This window comes from Electrophorus electricus, chromosome 2 (genome assembly GCF_013358815.1).
Source record: "Electrophorus electricus isolate fEleEle1 chromosome 2, fEleEle1.pri, whole genome shotgun sequence".
Taxonomy (NCBI): domain Eukaryota; kingdom Metazoa; phylum Chordata; class Actinopteri; order Gymnotiformes; family Gymnotidae; genus Electrophorus; species Electrophorus electricus.
This window is the reverse complement of record NC_049536.1, coordinates 20194626-20212831: the sequence shown is the minus strand read 5'-3', so window position 1 is coordinate 20212831 and position 18206 is coordinate 20194626. Positions and strand designations below refer to the sequence as shown.

Here is an 18206-nt window from a genome sequence, read left to right as displayed (position 1 = left end):
ACAGGGAAGCTATAGCATACGAAACTGCAAGTACGGCTAAACTGATGCAGCCGACATGTCGCAATTGTTCTCGGTCAGGCGAGGCTGTGTGGTGTAAGCAGTGTGCACATGTATGAATGTGTGTGTGTGTGTGTGTGCGTGCATATACAGCCCTATATGAGATGCTCCCTATGCTGTAAGCACATCTAAACTCTTATTATGGACACCCAACCTAACAAAAGTGGAAAATTGATGCTGGGTAAATTTACAAGATATTGTCACATGAACTACTGGATGTGTCATTGTTGCACAACAGAAACAGCAAATAAAAGGTTTTCTAAAAATGACTTGAGTTGAATTATATAAATGTAGATAAAAGTGCAATAAATAAATAGAATTAAGAACACAATTATAAATAGTTCATATTGAAACATGAACATACAGTACATGCATGTTCATATAGAAAGTGTACTTGTTGGGGAATTAGAAAAACACACACTTCAAACCCAGGACTGTGTGACATTATATGAGTGTCCTGATAAAAACCTCCCTGCTCCCTTCACCCTAACAGCAGCAGGGATCTTAAAAACAAACAAACAAAAAAGCCTTTCACTTCTCAGCTCAGGTACAACAGCTGAACACATAAAGAGCCTGGCAGCGTTCCAATCCCAGTTTGTTTTCCATTTTTAAAAGTGAAAGAAAACCAGGTGCTGATCCGTTGTATGTAGATTCAGTAGCATAAATGTCAACAACAAGAAGGATGAATCCAATGAAGGATACGAGCCGAGGAATGATGAGTTGTGTGGGTCAGTGTCCAGGTCCCGGGTGAACATGTTGGGGGAGGGATTGGACAGATAGAAGCCACTGTTTCCCTGTTCCGAGAGGCCTGATTATTCAGTTGAGCATCTACATTAAGTCAAGTCATTTAACACTGTCTTCCATGCATGCTTAGGTACCCTGCAATTCAACGTCTTGGGAATACGTGAGAGATAGTGGAGGAGACAGTGAGATAGTGGATGAGATAGTGGAGAAGACAGTGAGAGATAGTGGAAGAGACAGTGAGCCAGTAGAGAACATAGTAGATGAAATAGTGAAGAAAACAGTGAGATAGTAGAGAAGATAGTGGAGGAGACAGTGAGATAGTGGAGGAGACAGTGAGCCAGTAGAGGACATAGTAGAGGAAATAGTGAAGAAAACAGTGAGATAGTGGAGAAGATAGTGGAGGAGACAGTGAGATAGTGGAGGAGACAGTGAGCCAGTAGAGGACATAGTAGAGGAAATAGTGAAGAAAACAGTGAGATAGTGGAGAAGATAGTGGAGGAGACAGTGAGATAGTGGAGGAGAATCTGTAGCCCTCACCTCCCCAAAGGGGAGCTCTTATAATCAGGGAATTTATAAAGATGGGGGAAAAAACTCCCGTCATGTAAAACCAAACAGTAAACAAACAACAACAAAGAAATCCCCACACAAAATCCAAAAATAAAAAAAGTAATAAAATAAGTATATATTCCGTTTGATCAGTCTGTCTGGATTGGAATAATTCCTGGATTGTCCATCTGCTGGTTACAGCTGAGTATTTAAAAGGATATAAGATCCTATCGTTGCTTTCATTCTCTCACAGGTTTCAACACAAAGATAAAGCAGACAGAAAAATGAGATGATCAAACAAAGAGAGAAATTAATGGCTGTACCCAAGTTATGGCTCAGTGCAGGATAATTGCCTTTGAGCAGACTCGATTATTACTTGAATAGGATGCGACCTGTCAGCAGAACGAAACAAAGGCAAAGAGTAGTGTAGTTTCAACTTGTCTTCATAAATGAACTAACTTTGCACAGCACCTATAAAAGCCATAACTGAATCATAACATCACAATACAGGAGTGCCATTTGGCCTACGACTGACAGGGGCCATTAAAAAAAACATTAGATTATTTGGTGGAAGTGCCCAATGTGACATCTTTTAGCTTCTCTAAAGCACCAAAAACTTTTACAGGGATGTTGACCTTGTATTTGAGTCTGAATTGAATTACATTCAGTACCTGGAACATGGTCATATGACATGCTTCAGCTAAAAATGAGGATGTCAGCTCTTAGTAATAACAATACCACAGATGCAATTACAAGCACAAGCACATCTAATCTGCTGTGGCATTAAAAGCAGAAAAACAGAACTATTGTTGAAGACTTACAGCAAAACTACCCTGTCCAGCATAAGAATGTGTGTGTGACTGTGTGTGTGTTGTCTGGTGCTGTGTGTGTGTTGTGTTGTGTGTGTTAAAAGAGGGGGTATTTGTAAGTAGGCCAAGGCTAACAAACAAAACAGATCCCCTATAAAAAACACTTTGAAATGGTTAAAGGTCAGAAAAACACAACAAAACTCTATAATACTGAGAGGATATACTAGAAACCCGCCATGGAATCGTGTATTCTGCTTTAAGATATAGTATAAAAACAATAAAGGTGTTTTATGATTACTTCTGATAAGTCTAAGATCATGTGGGGAAACCAGCTCCCTAAAACAAAAGCTTCCACATACACTGTATGCTGTCTGTTCTTTTATACCCGTGCACAGCTAAAGCTAATCATGACACCTATATAACAGTCACAACTTTCATATCCTTGGGCCAGCTGGAACATGGCAACAGCAGCAAGAGGGAGTGAAAGAAGACCATGAAAAGGCAGTGTGGCTGTCTTGAGGGAAACAAGCAAGTCACTGTGATTGAGATTTTGTTCTACCGAACAAAATTCCTTAAAAAAAAGAACAAAGCCATAGTGTAGACTTTCACACAAAGCACTCAGAATTAAATCATATGACAATTCTGTTCCTCAACTATTTCATGTCAATGACACCAGTGCCTCAGAGACTGAAAGGGCTGAAACACTGGAGTACTATATTAAAGGAAAGGATTAACTTAATGGAAAGGAACATATAGATTATTGAATACAATAACACAGGTCAAGAAATGTTCAGACTTAGACAAGAATCCAGCATGATATCTCTAAACAGAGACCAGACCTGACAAACTCTCCATAACAGTCAGTATTAGACATAAAGCAATGGAAGCAATCGTCCCGGAGAGTCTACAACATAACTTTGAGGGGCTTAGGGGGTTGGGAGGTTGAACTGGACCCAAACCAGTGATGCTGCAGCCCTCTGTTCGTTGACAGATTGAGCTTGGCGATTGGCTCCTCACACTCTCTTCCTGGCCAAGTCGGCGTCCTGGCATTCGACAGCTGACAGGGCGATGAGCATCTGCGCCGCGTAGTATGTGGCCATGATGATCGCCCGTGAATGTGGCACGGGGAAGCAAAACTTGTTGACGGCGATCGTGAGGTCGGACACCATGAAGAGGACAGCTCCCAGGCAGGCCGACAGCTTGGTCCAGGTCCACAGGTCGTTGGTCAGCTGCACGCCAGCGATGGCCCTCCAGCCCATGAAGCTGATGAGAGCGATGTAGACGGCCACCAGGTACGTGAAGGGGCCAGACAGGTACGGGTAGAGGAGGGTGTAGCAAAGGCCTGATATTGTGGCGATGACCAGGCCCACCCACACGCTGAGCGGTTTCATCCCAAAAGCAGAGGAGTACAGGACGTGGGTGATGGCAAACATCAGCAGCCCTGTGGACATAAACAAGGTGTCACGCGTTAGTAGAGCACCTGCAGCGGTTTGGGACACGACGCTACAGGATGTGCTTAACAGCAAGCATAGCCAAACTGCTTGACAGAATGAAACAGAGATGACCTCAGTGATCAGAAATACCTGGCACTTTGCGTTTGTAGCATTTCAGGCACGTTTTTGCTGATATACTATGTTGAAAATGTCACAGAATACTTGACCTTCTACTATGCCTCTATATAAAGTGAGGAGATGCAGTATAAGGAATTCACCATGACTGAAGTAGCCCTGCTCCTGCCAGATCAGAAATGCATCTCCAAGAGCTGAGAATATGAGCCCTGCAAGGATTTTTCGGGCACTGGAGTGGGCTCCTAAAAAGTTGATGCCGTGGGCCAGCAGGAAGACCCACAGGCAGAAGATGGGCAGACATTTGATGAGGGCACTGAACCACGATGGGCTGGAGGTGGGTAGCCACAGCACAAAGTAGACACAGGTGGATTTGAAGAAAGGCACCAGCTTTGGGCCCTCACTCTTCACCTGTACACCCATAACAGAACACACCTGGGTTAAAGGTTAAGCAAAACAACAAAATCTGAATGTACGTAAAGAGCATGTCACCCTTTTACAATAATATGCATGAAGGTTGTAAAAAACAGTGTAGTACAGTATACCAACTATTGTTTAACATTCTGTTTAAATACAGTTGTGCATTATTAAGTATTTTGTAAAAATCTTCATGTAGCAGTTGTTAAAGTGAACATCAAAAGGGAATTCAAATAACGCATGAATAAAACATTTAAAACTTGTCAAATCAATTAAAAAGGTATTTTAAGTCATTATTCTTGTGAAGGGAGTGTGGAGGTGGTGCTGGGTGTCCAGTCCAGAGTGTTCTAGATTTCTCTGCTAAGGAAGTGGGGGAGGGTTGACTCAAAGCAAAGAAACCCTGCCCTGCAAGCTTTTCACTTTGTGCCCTAAAACCTAAAAAAACAGGTCACATAATCCCAACACTTCAAATGAGGCAGAGCAGCATAGCATGAAGGCCGAGCAGAAGGACCAAGCTGATTGCAAAACTGCTTGATTAAACCCCTCGGGCATCATGACAAAACAGCCTCGGTCCAGACGCTCAGAGGCCCTCTAACCACGATATACCCTCAAGCCCCCACCCCCAATTAAAAACAATTGTATAAAAATTGCATAATCCTATGAAACAAATAAACCAAACAACTACATGGGTGATGCGTTTCTGACAAAAGCCAGCCAAACAGCGTTAGTGTCCTTTTTGCTCGGACGGTCCCCGGCAGAATATTGTTCATCTGTGGCAAATGCAGGTAAGGCTAAAGTACTACAGAATCTTTGCAAAACAGACAGATGGAGTGGGAGCCTTTTACTAAATGGCATTTTATGATATCGAGGAATTACAAGCAGCATTACATGTCTTCTTCGACCACTCCTTTCTCAAATCGAAAAACTAAAGCTGTAGTGCGCGTCAGCAGAACATAGAACGAGTCACAGTGTTTGTTGCATATCTGAATGGTTTGTTCATTGTACCCCTTTTGTCTCTCTGCATGCATGCTTGGACAGAGTAAATGTGGAAGTCATCAGTGCATCTTTCTCATATGAGAGTGAAATGCCTTCTATCAGCTAAAGAATTAGCAAGACTAATCAAGCCTCCACAAAATTAAAACTGAAGGGGGGAGTCATATTTTTCTATTCTATTGATCTTGTTTTCTATTAAATGACCCTAAAATGGTCATTTATATAATTTGCATTCAAAACAGGGCAGTCTGACTGGCCCAGTTTGCATTTTATTGCTTTAGGCTGTATTTATATGCTACTTGTAAATGCTATTCGCTATGGACACCCAAATGCAAGAGTACTATGCGAGCAATGGCAAATTGTTTTGGGTGCATCACGACTGGCGCAACGGGATCAGTTTGAGAATTTGGCTGCTTGTTTCTTTGGCCTAACAGAGGAAGTCGCGGCCTGAAGTTGCGGTTTTCCACTGGAAAAACGCTATTGTTAGCAAGCATATATTTTAATAAGATTGTACCCCTGCAGTCTGGGAAAGGTCACAGCGAGCTACTGGTGTTAAGACAAGCCTCTTTCTCGATTGTAGAATAAGAAATTATTACCATGACTTAATATATCCGATAATTTCTTTTATTACACTCTTCACTCTAATTCTGTTAACTTATAGTTTCTAAACATCATTTAGTTTAACATGATTTTACACTACTAGCGCTTGTGAAGGATTCAGTCTGCAGTTTCTCCAACGATGCTGTGGAATCCTGCGCCCGTGCCGAGCTGTGTTCCAGCGCATGGGGTATTTATGGTCTACATTTCATGCAAAAAAAAAATCTTACGCAACAGACGCGGACTTATCACCGAATAGAACAGGTATTGCCACTTGCCATTCAGACTAAGCGTGTGATTTGCTTTAATCACATTCCTTGATACTGTTTCTTAGCAAGTGCTGACAGTATACACTTAGGACATGCTGAGCTCCAACGTTAGCAAAAGAAAGAAAAATAATAAAGTCCTTTGAATCTAAATCACTTAAACGCTACGGACATCGTGCCGTCTTTATTTTTCCTCATTACCCAAAGTAGCCTGCCATTCGCCGGTCAGTGGAATAGATACAAAGTTCATTATACTTACAAGAAACCGAGAAACTAGTTTAGTTAAAGTAGTACTTAGCATCGCGTGCTTTATTCTTTCGATCGTTCGGGAACTGAGAAGTAATGCGGAAAAAAAGCTAAACATGGACAGGCTGATAGTGATCACGTGCCCGTTGTTTATTCGGATAAACGGTTTGTGGATGTGCATAATTAATAGCTACACCACTGGCAAATATTTAGAAATACTGCCATTGACTAATGTTTTTAGATTAAGGAACAAAACCTTCTGTCCTGCTACAGGCTGGCAATGTACAGGTAATGATAATGTGCATAATGCAAAGCACACGTTATTAAAATGAAACCAAATATCACAACCGTAATATATGGTACCCTATTCTAATACAAACAATCTGACAAGTCCATAAAAATGCAACATACCGCAGAATACAGGAATAATAGTACACTTACCACGGTGACAGGTGAAACCATTTTTGGATTACGATTAATACTTTTCTCTTTAGCAGCCAGAAGAGGCAGCAGCGTTGAAATCGTCCTTAAACGCGATAGTAACCGTATTTACGTTCCTTTGTGCGGAAGATTGTTTTTGTCTCTAGTTTGGGGCAGTTCATCATCAAGGGGAGGAGAAAATCAGCTGTAATTGTGGGTGGGAATAGAACTAGAAAACATAGATAGGGTGCAGTTAAAATATCTGTCCAATCAAATCGCAAGAGTTTCTGTAAATAGGACAAGCTTGAGCAAGCGTTCACGCCTACTTAGGGGAGGGATTTACTCGTGTTATTTACAATCTTTGCCACGCGTTTATATGTAGTTTCTCTGATTATGATTGATTATGACCATTATGATTTTTAAACATCTTATTGTTAGGCTACGACGTGAACGTCACTCTGACGCCACAAGCAATGACTCAATAAAGGATTAACGTTCTTACATTTCAAAAACGCCAAGCCTTATTAGAACACTTGACTGCGAATTATCACACCTTGTGGCCCATCATAATCTTAACAAGCTATCAAAATCGTGTTTATCTACTAACTAGCTTTAAAACACATTTAACGCACTTTTTTTTGTTTAGTCAGCAAGTGACTAGACGTCTGATACAACGGGATAAAAAACATCGGTTTTCCAGCGTGACCGACGACTCCGGAAATTACGTATATAGCTAACCGGATGATGTCCACTTTATAGTGTAGACCTGATATGGACATATTAGCTAGCTAGCTGATAGATGTGGTTCCTATTTTGAGTAAATTACGATTTATTTCAGATAATCCAAAAAATAATTAACACAAAGAAGGAGTCGGGATACAAGAGCCAGTTTGCTTGGAGATATAACTGATTCGCTGCTCGCTTGTGTCTTTATTCACATTGCTCTATCTAGCTAGCTAACCTAGCTAGGTTAGTTAACTTGGCTAGTTGGCCAAATATGACACGACGAGTTGCTATAACTAACGGTAGCTTCTTCGTCTGCTAGAATAGACCAATAGTGTCTCAGACGTAGCTACGACTTGGCACATATGAAAATGTCGTTTGAGCTTGAATTAAGATACTGAACGTATTCGGCGAGAACTACGAGTACAATATAGGTATCTAGCCAACAGTGGCCATTCGTCAGCAGGTAGGCTGACGGCAGTTCCATAGCGAGTTATAAGCACTTGATCGCCAACTCCAAATCGACATGGATTTTGACAACGTGCTGTCTATCGCGTCCCAAAACCAGGGAGTTAGCGGCGTACAGGTAGGTTACTTGATATCCGCTGATGTGTCAAAATCTGTTCTCGTGAAATGTGGTCGCATAGTCTTATTTTATGGAGTATAGATTGTATTGTCTGTAGTGTAATCTGTTAATTAAACTAAGACTAACTGATAATCTTTTTGACCTAGCCTAATGGTTTTAATAAGCATGATAGTTGCTCATGGCCTATGCATTTTTTTTTATCGGTGTTATTGTTGTTTTTCTCTAAAGAAAAGGTATAGTCTGAAACCTGGTCCTCCAAAAAAAGACCCTAAAGTGAAAGGGGTCAATTCAGCTGCAGTGCAAGCATTCTTGAAGAAGCAGGAGGTAGAACATAAAAAGAAAGGTAAGATTAACTGATGTTTTTATTTTCAAATGTGCCATTTATTATATCAAACTCATTGACACTTTTTCACTTTCAGAACTGGAGAAAAAAAGGCAAAAAGATGATCTACTGGCTAAGAGAGTGGAATTGAAATCTGACAGAAAGGCACGTGCGATGGCATCTCGCACAAAGGACAACTTCAGGGGCTACAACGGCATACCTGTTGTTGATCAGCCCAAGAAAAAGCAGTCAAAGACAGGAAATCTCGAAGAACGGCAAGACTTTAGTGATGCTTATGATGAGGACAATTATGAATATGTAGACTCTAATTCTGAATGTGAGCAAGAAACGGTGCCAGTAAGACCTCAGGCACGAATTGATGGTCCAAGCAAAAATGGTGGCACACAGAGAAAAAACATTCCAGCCAAGGCTGCTCGGCCATGCTTGAACTTTGCAGATCTCTTAAAGCTTGCAGAAAAAAAACAATTTGAGCCTGTTGAGTTAAAACCAACCAAAAAAATTGAAGAGAGGCTTCGCACTGCAGATGAAATTAAGGAATTGGAATTTGAACGTAAAGTTAAGAAACAAGATAAAGGAAAAGACAGTAAAGCAGATAAGAGTTCAGGGTTAAAAAATGGCAAATCTAGCTCAAATTCTCACAAGAAAAGTGTGTCAGACAGGGACAACAGGGAAGGCAAATCGCACAAGTCCTCTGTTGAGAAACCACCCAGTGGAATTAGCAAAATGCCAAAGTCTCTCGCACAAAGTGAACGGCTGCACAGTTCTGCCAAGTTATCTCATGGAAATGGATCCAAACCTAGCTCGAGCTTCTCACGTGCCTTAAGTGGTAAAGCTACTATGACGGGTGGTACTCTAGTTTCAGTTAAGCAAGCACCGTCCAGGCCACAGTCAGGCCAAAAGCTCACCACCTCAAGTGACCTTACCTCAAAGAAGGGGTATCCTGGATTGCCTCAAGAAAAGGCAAGTGGTTCCGGCAGCCGACCTGTTGCAGCTTCAAACCCATCTAGACTGTCAAACCAAGCGCAAGGGATCAAAGTATCTGGGCAGGTCAGACCCAGTCAGGGTAACTCAAGCAAAGGACCACCTCAGAAGCTTGGAAAGGGAGATTTGCCACGATCTGTAGGCAGCGCTCCCCCTCGACCAGGTAGCAGTGGACCTATACGAGCTGCACCTGGTGGCTTCTCAAAGCAAGCAGGCATGCAGCAGCCAAGACCTGGAGGAGGCTTGCAGGGTCGTTCTGTTCCTCCAGGAGCAAGACCCTCTGAAAATGGACCTAGCAGACCTGGTTGGGGTGTGCCTGCACGACCACTAAACAGTATGGGCCCCGGTCCTGGAAGACCCCAGTGTACTGTTGTATCGGAGACTATTTCATCTAAGAATTTTGCACCAAAATCAGAAATGACACCAAGACCCTTGGTTCCCCAAGGACCCAGGACAATAATAGGACCAACAGGCCATAGAATTTTGGTTAGACCACCTGGTAAGACATTGATATGAGAGAAGGTTTTTCCAAGCATTTCTTATCAGACTATCAGAAGTCTTTGTGGAGTGTTTTATTGTGCATATTTAGAGATTACAGGAGAATCAATGAATAAAATGCCGCTAGTTGGCAAACTAGTTTTTTTTAGTGGCTAATTCTACCTCAAATTGCTTACTTTTTTTTTTAAGCAGTAAAATATCCAACCAGATGCCCTATTAGTCATATTCTTCAAAGTATGTTAATAGTATTGCTGAAAAAAAATGTATATTAAACTAAGTGACCAGTGTGTTTATTCATTGTTTTACTTGTTCGTCCATCCCCCAAAGGACCAGTGCTGCCACCAATAACATCTAGCTACAAACGCAAGTGCGAAGATGAAGAAGATTATGATCCAGAGATGGATGACTTCATCGACGATGAAGGAGAAGACCAAGATGAAATCTCAAAACACATCAGAGAAATCTTTGGCTATGACCGGAACAAGTAAGTCAAGCACGTTGAATGGTATGGTGAGACTGTAATTTGAACACCCTCAAGTTGTGTGTAATTACTAAGTGGCTCTCTGTCATCAGATACAAAGATGAGAGTGACTATGCATTGAAGTTTATGGAGAGCAGCTGGAAAGAACAGCAGAAAGAGGAGGCAAGAAGGTAAACAAACTACCACATTACCATTTGATCTTAAAACAGATGTGTGCAAGCCGAGGTGCCTTTGCCATCTGTTTCCACCGTCGTGCAGCATAACGCGTGTGCTGCTTTTATGTGCTGTGCCTGGCGCCTTGTGCCGTTAGCATGTGTATGGCTGTGCTTGAGGATCAGGAGGAAGAACGGGGAGAGTTGGAAGAGATGGAACGGAAATGGGCCAAGAAGAGAGAAATTGCAGGATTTGAAAAGGGAAAAAAAACAAACCAATGAACCTGAAGCAAACTGTGTGTCAGTTTGGCCACTGCAATGGACGCCACTGTGTACCTTAATGCATCTTTGTTTATCCTTTGATTTAGTTTACGCTTGGGCATCAAAGAGGACGAAGAAGAAATGCGTATGGAGGAGGAGGAGATGAAAAGGAAACAAGAAATGAAAGCAAAACGGAGAAAGACTTGATGCATGTGTTTGATGTCATTGGGTGAAGTCAGGCGCATAGGGCAGGTTTGAGACTTCTTGTGCCACCGTGCAAGTAATGTTACATTTATTTATTTCAAACAGCCAAAATAAGTGAGCGGTTTTGCACTATCAAGAGCCCATCGTTCCTAGCTGAGCTTTAGAGAAAGTAATGAGTCACCTACATTTTTATATCAATAAATATCATGAAATTAACTATTTTGAGGTTGCCTTAGAGCACAAGCAATGACTGCGTCAACATTTGATCAGGATGACGCAGACCAGTAGTCTTATTTTATTACTTGTATTATTTAATTGATGACAGGAGAAAATGAGAAACAGAAATTTGTTTGCAATGTATTTTTTTCCTTGTTAAAGTGATTTGACAGATTATCATCTCTTGTGAATATCTTTTTTTTTTTTTTTTTTTTGCTTGTCTGCAAGTATATTTGAGTTCAGATGGCCAGACCAAGATGTCATGCTTGTTCATAATGAACTGTGTCAGGGTCCACTTGTAATCCAAGTTTGTGTGTTTTGTATATTAAGACTCCATCTTTTTGGTAGGTCTACACTGGGTTTTTAGTTTTCATTTTTATGAAAAAGCAGTTTAAGGCATTTATTTGTTTGTTTTAAAGAGTGCAATTGGCTGCCAATTATTTAGGAAGGCAGTACCAATGCTGTACAAAATTAAGAATGCTGATTTGTTTGTAGTATAGGATATATGGATAAAACCAAGACAATCCGTGACTATCCGGTTCTCTGTTGACTATAGGCCAATTCGTGTTCGTGCCATCTTCACCTATCTAAATTACCTATTAATTTATATTAATTATTAAATATTTCCACTTTGCGAGTCGAAGGCAGTGTACCGCGTGACCCTTTCAGGATCCCGTACTTAAAGGTATGATTGCTGGGTTTTGCGGAAGTTTTTGCTGTAAACTTGTGACTCAGATTGCTCTTTTCAGCGGAATCACTGGAGAGTAGTGTAAGGAAAATGGACCACGATTCGGAATCTGTTAAACGAATTCTCTCTAAGGTGGGTCTTATACTTGCATTTTTGGGAGTCGAAAGAAACGTCAGCAATTTGATACGAGATCTATACTATTTATCTGCGTGAATTTTAGCTTCACCTCACTAGCTTGCTAATTATCTAGGCTAGCAACCGGTCTAACCTGATATCCAGGTAGAAGATCATTCACTGCGATGTTCTGTAAGTGTGATCTTTTTCAACAGTACAAATTTCGTGATCTTGCTACCGAAGAACTCCAGAAAGTTAACCGCGTTCACCCTGATGTGAACACAGTGACTGGCACTTATAGTGAGACTTTGATTTTATTTGTGTTCTTAAGAATATGTGGCTAAAGTTAAGCCGAATGAAAGAGTTCGTCTTTCATATACTTTACAGCGTTCAGTGATGGTTCTCAAAAGGACCTGCTGAAGTTGGTCATCAACATACCAGTCAAATATAAAGGTGAGACTTGAACCAGTCAATCAGTTAATTGGCTACTAATCAAAATGGGTTGTTGTATGTAAGAAGGCTATATGTCAGAAGTCTAATGGACCTAGTTATACTCTTTGTCTAGGTTGTTCTTATAACTTGCCCATCCAGTTATGGCTGTTGGATTCATTCCCCTTCACACCGCCCATTTGCCTCCTGAGACCCACGGCCACCATGATGATCAGGGAGGGCAAACACGTGGACGCAAGGGGCAGAATATACCTGCCTGCACTGCACAACTGGGACTATGTAAGAGATTTATACAAACTGTCCATGGTCATACATGTTCAGAACCATATGCCTTTAAAGGGCATGATTCCCAGATTAAGCATTAATTTTCCAAAGCGGTTCTGGTGGGACAGGGGATTAAACTCAACTGAAAACTGACCCATCATTTGTTTTGTGGCTTGCTTGAAATTAAATTTAATGATACAGAGAAGATCCACTTCTTTTAATATGTGTCTGTCAAGTAATTAGAGAAATTCAGGGGGGGGGGAAAAATGCAGTTCTTTTTATAGAATTATAACCACCCTTGCCATATAAGACTTCCAGTTGTAATGTTTACATGGTTAACCATTAGCCAAAGTCCTCTGTAACTGCACTGCTGGTGGAGATGATCGCTAAGTTTGAAGAAGATCCTCCTTTGGCCATGAAATCTGAAGGAGATGGGAAAGATCCAAACGAGCTTCTCGCCTTCGTGTCACACATAAACCTCATAGAAGGTGGGTCTGCTTTATGCGCACAGTGAGATGAAGTGCGGTTCCTCCTATTTATTGTAATATGTCTGTTTGTATATGTTTATACTCAAGCAAAACTAAGCTTGTAACTGCTTGATTTAAAAAAAGAAAAAAAAAGCTTTTTCCATATTCATTTGCCAGAAATATAAGCAGTAATTATAATAATAATACTACTACCACCACCACCAACACAAGTAGCTACATATTAAATGATATGCATTGTTTTCTAGGTGGGAAGCAGCCAGAGCAGAGTGTATATAAAGTCTCTGTGATTGGAGGCGGAGATTTGGGAATTGCTGCTGTGCTGAGTATTATGGCAAAAGTAAATTTTCCACCTCTGCGTGGAATGGTCTACTATTCCTTGGAGTATATCTCTCGTCCTTGCTTTCTTTTATTTATCTTTTTCTTGTTCATTGATGCATACACTTGCTATCTGCTTCTGTCTGTCTCTGCCTGTCCTTTTACAGGGCTGTGTGAACAAACTGGTTTTGATTGACATACCCCAGAGTTCAACCAAAGGTGGTACAATGGACCTAGAAATTTTCAGTTTGCCAAATGTGGAAGTCTCAAAAGGTACATTTTTCTTCAGTGATTTATGGTTTCTGCAAAACTGTTCATTCTGAACTATATATATTTTGCTTTATATGAAATGTTTACAGTGCTGGCTCAAAAACAACCTTGCACAGGGAAATGCTACAGTGCGCTTAACAGCTTTTTTTTTTTTTTTTAAGTTCCCCATACCGTGATCTTAGCTAAGTGACACTGAGGGAGAAATGTTATCTATCCTGGGGATTCCGTGTACTTCATATTTTTGTGTTTTCTGTCAAGCAAAGCTCAATTCATCCAGTATGACGCCAAACAATTCAGAGCTGCAATGGCCAATCACAAATCTGAGCGCTGCCTCATTCAGGCTCTCTCTCTGGGGTGGTGGGGTGTGTCTTCCTTCCCTCAGACCTAGCGGCCTCGGCCGGTTCGCGTGTGGTGGTTTTCACCATGAATGCCTGGAGTGAGGAGCAGTCATATGTGAGTGTGGTGCAGACCAACGTAGACATGTACCGGCAGATGGTCCCGGTCGTGGCCCAACTCAGCCCCGCTGCCGTGCTGGTGGTCGCCTCACAACCCGGTTAGTGAAGCCACCTTTGCCCCTAGCCCGAGTGCGTTCAGCAAGCACCCAGAGGAATCTGGAGTTAGCCAGTAGGAGCACTACTGAGATGATGGCCAGGTCCAATTAGGTTACATGGTAGCTTGCATTAGAGAGGAGAGGTTTTTTTTTTTTTTTTTCTTAAACGTCCAATTATCGTATCATGTCTTGGGATTAGTCACTGGTTTCAGAACAAAGCACGTATGACTGTATAACACACTAGTATTTCAAATCATTGTTCACTCTTAGGAATGTAGTGGTTCAGCAATTAGAACTGGGTGGTGTATTTTGTCTGTGTGAGCTCTGGACCTTTCTTGTTCTTAGTGGAAATAATGACCCATGTGGCATGGAGGCAGAGTTGCTTTTCTCCCACGCACGTGATTGGTGTAGGCTGTAACCTGGACTCTCAGAGGCTTGCTCACATCCTCAACATTGCTCTGGTCACCAGCAGCACAAGCAAACAAGCTTGGGTTATAGGAGAGCTCTCTGACAACAAAGGTGAGTTCACCTTACTATTTGTTGTGCTGAATTAATTTGCTAAGTTACATTTTCATATTATTATCTTTCACCTATGATAATCACAGGTGTGGAGTCCATAGAGGGGGTGATGGTGCATGCAGTCCTGTTTATCATTGCTGAATGTGTAGGATACTGTGGAGAATTAAACCGAAACCCTTTTTATTTTTGAAACTGTCGTTTTCGGTTGTTTTAGTCGCTGTATGGGGTAATCCAAGAGCAAGTGGGGACAAGCAGACTGTGTTGTACCCCGTGTCCAGTTCCACAAAGCCACTGATAGACCGGTAAGAATGTAGAACATTACATTACAACAAATGTTTTGAAGTTTGAAATACTTCAGCCCCTTAGCAACCATGCAGTGATGCAAATGCCAACTAGAATGTAGTTCATCAAATACTTTTGTTTCTGAAATGGCTAAAACAATCCTTAAGATACCTCACATATTTAATCATGACATTTGCGAGTGCTAAACTGTGCTCGTCTGCTGATTCTCGGCAGGGCATTTGAAATATTAAAAGGGAAAGGTCAGAGGTCATGGTCCGTGGGGCTGTCCATTGCTGACATCACTTACAGCATTCTCACAGACCAGAGGAAGACGCATTCCATCACCACTCTAGCTCAGGTTAGTCACTCGGCCTGTAGGCACACTTGTCCCCCTCACACAGCCTCCTGACGCATTTACCAACTTGCACTCTGCCATCTTTGGTTTCCATCTCAACCGTGCTCGGAATTCCTTAAACATGGGAAAACCTTTGGTCGCAATGGCCTGATATACCCAAGCTGTGTTGAAAGCAACTGTGTGCTTTGTTTCAGGGCTGGGGAGGCATTGGTTCCGAGGTCTTCCTCAGCTTGCCCTGTGTGCTGGGGGCCAATGGCTCCACTCGCCTGGCAGGAGTGACTCTCAGTCCGGAATATGATGCCAAGCTGAGGGAGAGTGCCACGTCTCTCAGCAACTTCTTCGTGCAGCTGAGGATATAGATCACGCACACATCCAGGGACGACTTCCGGTTGCAAAGTCAGCCTCTTTCAGCTTTGTGGCTTGGACCCATTCTGTGTAATTGAATGCTCAGACTGCATGATGCCTATTGAGAGACAAATAGTTCGCTGCATACAAAAAGTGGCAAAGTTCATAGAATGTGAGGCAGTGACCTCTGGTGTCAGGCAATGGTATTGCTTGACCACTTTGTATTACCAAAGTGCCCTGCTCACTCTGGGAGCTAAGAGAATATCTCAGATAATATCCATTATTTTTCTAAGGCAAGTCACAGAATTTCCAAAGAGTGATCCACACATTGAGACATTACTCTCCTTACCCAAAAATACTTGGTTCCTTTCAAATCGAGACAGCCTTTACTGTCCCAGGCAAGCGGGAAGCTGGAATTCGGATATAAACTAGCACTTACAACCTAAGGATTTCCCAAGCTTTAATGAGAAGTGTGAAGGGAGAGGTTTCACCAGAAGCAGCTGGAAGAGGGGCCCCAGAGAGAGCTGTGTGCAAACAAAGTTGTTGCTCCATTTAATTCCAGTTAAGGTCTTATATATTTGAACTGTAATGTAGCATTTGCATACACAATGGAAGTTTAATCTTACTGGTAATAGGGTGACTGGTTGTTTATAGAAGCAAAAAATTGTGAAGTTAAAGGCCAAGAGCAAGTTTTTGGCTCATGTTACTGTGATTTAATTGTACCAAAGCACTTTGTTCTAATGAAGTCACTAATTATTTACATACTTTACATGTATTTTGTTACTATAAAGTATTTTGAATGGCAATATCTATTCAGTTACATTACTTATTTATCCTTCACCCATTCAATATAAAGACTATTTTGAAGGGCTGATTATATACTCTGGCCAATACTGTCTGTACACTTCATTAACAAATGATACAAAATGTCTTGACATGCCTTCATGTACTTCAAAACTGCTTGACATCACATGCTCTTATTAATACACCAGTGCCTCAGTAAATAAATACGGTGGGTACAAGCATACAGAAGACCAAAAAACCCCCCCAAACAGACAAGGTTTCTTTGTTGGCTTTTTGTAATCTTAGTATATGCACAGAATTTATCACAAAGGAAAAAGGCCATTTTTGGTTTGGTATCAAACTGCTTCGAAAGCAAACTGGTATACCTGAGGAACAAAAACTGAAAGTTTTTAAATATTGGAAATAATACAAAGTGCAAAAGAAATTATGACCTTGGATTGCATTTTTCTATAAACATTTACCTCACAGCCTGTATAAGGTCCATTTAAAGAGACAATTACAGGCAAAGTGTGTGTGTAATAGAACACATTTTCCACAGGGTGGTGCTACCATCCCTTGCTGGGAAGTTCTCTCACTCCACCTTCACCTCACCCTCTTACAAATGAAAGGATTGCCTTGTTCTCTTCCTGTTCTACCCCTCAGCAAAACAGAAATACCACCACAACACAAGATTAGCTTGAAAGGTCCAAGTCTAGATGCCAGTTCCTCACCTGCTATAAGCTCCTTTATGATACAAAAAATGCACAAATTATATACATGCTAATTTCTTTTTTTAAGTCAGGTATGATTTACGTGTTACATGTTTCTTTTGTAAGAATGCAATTCTGCTTAAACTAAGTAGTTTACACCTTACATATTCAAAAGAGAAAATATTGCCAAATATTGCAACCTGGTGTGTTGTGCATGGCACATCTGTGAAACATGCCTATGTATAAGTAAGCTCAATTACATGCCTATTGTCCATTATCAAAATACTTTAAAACATGTGTTGGCCTCATTTGCAATCAGATTTGGAGTCCATAAATATTAAGTCAGTCATATTCATAGCTATATAAACCAATACCTTAAAAAGGTACAAAACCAGCCAAACAAATCCAAGCACACCAATAAGTGCTCTTCCTGAGTGACTGTATACACAGAAATACACATAAAAGCAAAGCACCCTTAAAAAGGCAAACAAAAAACGTGCTATATTAGGCAAAAAATGTCTAACAGTAACAGACAACAGCTAAAAGTTTAAAAAAACCACAACTTCTATACCAGAGGTCCAACACCAAATTAAGAAAAAATGGAACAGTAGCTTGACCTATAGAAAACTCCAAACATCATGAAGGTGGAACATGCCTTTTTTTGTGTGGCTTTTTAAAAAATAATTTTTTTTATTGCAGTTGCACAAAAGACTGCAATGTTTCCTGTGTTAGAAGGTCAGGGTTAAAAGCTGTGCATCCAGTTAAAATCATGCTGGTCTCTGCATGCCGCCCTGAAGGGCTACAGAGGACCACGTTCCTGGCTTTACTGGGATTTTAGGTCGTTGCAGTTCGTTCCTGTGAGTGTCTCTTTGGTTCTATGTGGCCTGAGTGGAGGAAAGTAGGGGGGAGGGGGTAGGAGGAGGCAGGTCCGCAAAGTCCGGCGGGGGCTTGGGGAAAATGCAGTCTGA

General features: G+C 41.3%; 4 protein-coding genes across 6 annotated transcripts in view; 2 read left to right on the top strand and 2 right to left on the bottom strand.

Moving 5' to 3' along the window:
• On the bottom strand, positions 1–6862 carry tmem86a (transmembrane protein 86A). The gene is made up of 3 exons (XM_027016401.2): positions 6682–6862; positions 3868–4132; positions 1–3597 (listed from the first exon to the last, which is right to left on the bottom strand). The coding sequence occupies exons 1-3, from the start codon at positions 6700–6702 to the stop codon at positions 3170–3172; spliced, it is 714 nt and encodes a 237-aa protein (XP_026872202.1). The 5' UTR covers positions 6703–6862; the 3' UTR covers positions 1–3169.
• A 545-nt stretch (positions 6863–7407) lies between these two features.
• Positions 7408–11458, top strand: spty2d1 (SPT2 chromatin protein domain containing 1). The gene is made up of 6 exons (XM_027016382.2): positions 7408–7969; positions 8198–8312; positions 8389–9792; positions 10119–10275; positions 10365–10442; positions 10793–11458. The coding sequence occupies exons 1-6, from the start codon at positions 7910–7912 to the stop codon at positions 10890–10892; spliced, it is 1914 nt and encodes a 637-aa protein (XP_026872183.2). The 5' UTR covers positions 7408–7909; the 3' UTR covers positions 10893–11458.
• A 92-nt stretch (positions 11459–11550) lies between these two features.
• The window catches only part of uevld (UEV and lactate/malate dehyrogenase domains), a 7558-nt gene continuing 902 nt past the window's right edge, over positions 11551–18206 (top strand). The window contains exons 1-12 of one of the 3 annotated variants that reach the window (XM_027016384.2): positions 11551–11925; positions 12044–12099; positions 12295–12360; positions 12473–12636; positions 12968–13109; positions 13355–13446; positions 13592–13697; positions 14077–14247; positions 14590–14763; positions 14978–15065; positions 15280–15403; positions 15595–18206. The exon at positions 15595–18206 is cut by the window's right edge and continues 902 nt beyond it. In XM_027016384.2, the coding sequence (XP_026872185.1) occupies positions 12093–12099; positions 12295–12360; positions 12473–12636; positions 12968–13109; positions 13355–13446; positions 13592–13697; positions 14077–14247; positions 14590–14763; positions 14978–15065; positions 15280–15403; positions 15595–15759 (1299 nt within the window). In that variant the 5' untranslated portion in view covers positions 11551–11925; positions 12044–12092 and the 3' untranslated portion in view covers positions 15760–18206. The other 2 variants (XM_027016383.2, XM_035536591.1) reach the window with 2 other exon arrangements.
• si:dkeyp-19e1.3 (USP6 N-terminal-like protein) overlaps positions 16215–18206 on the bottom strand; it is a 32604-nt gene continuing 30612 nt past the window's right edge. Inside the window, 1 exon segment of the mRNA XM_035536569.1 lies at positions 16215–18206. This exon segment is cut by the window's right edge and continues 911 nt beyond it. Within this exon segment, the coding sequence (XP_035392462.1) occupies positions 18006–18206 (201 nt within the window). The 3' untranslated portion in view covers positions 16215–18005.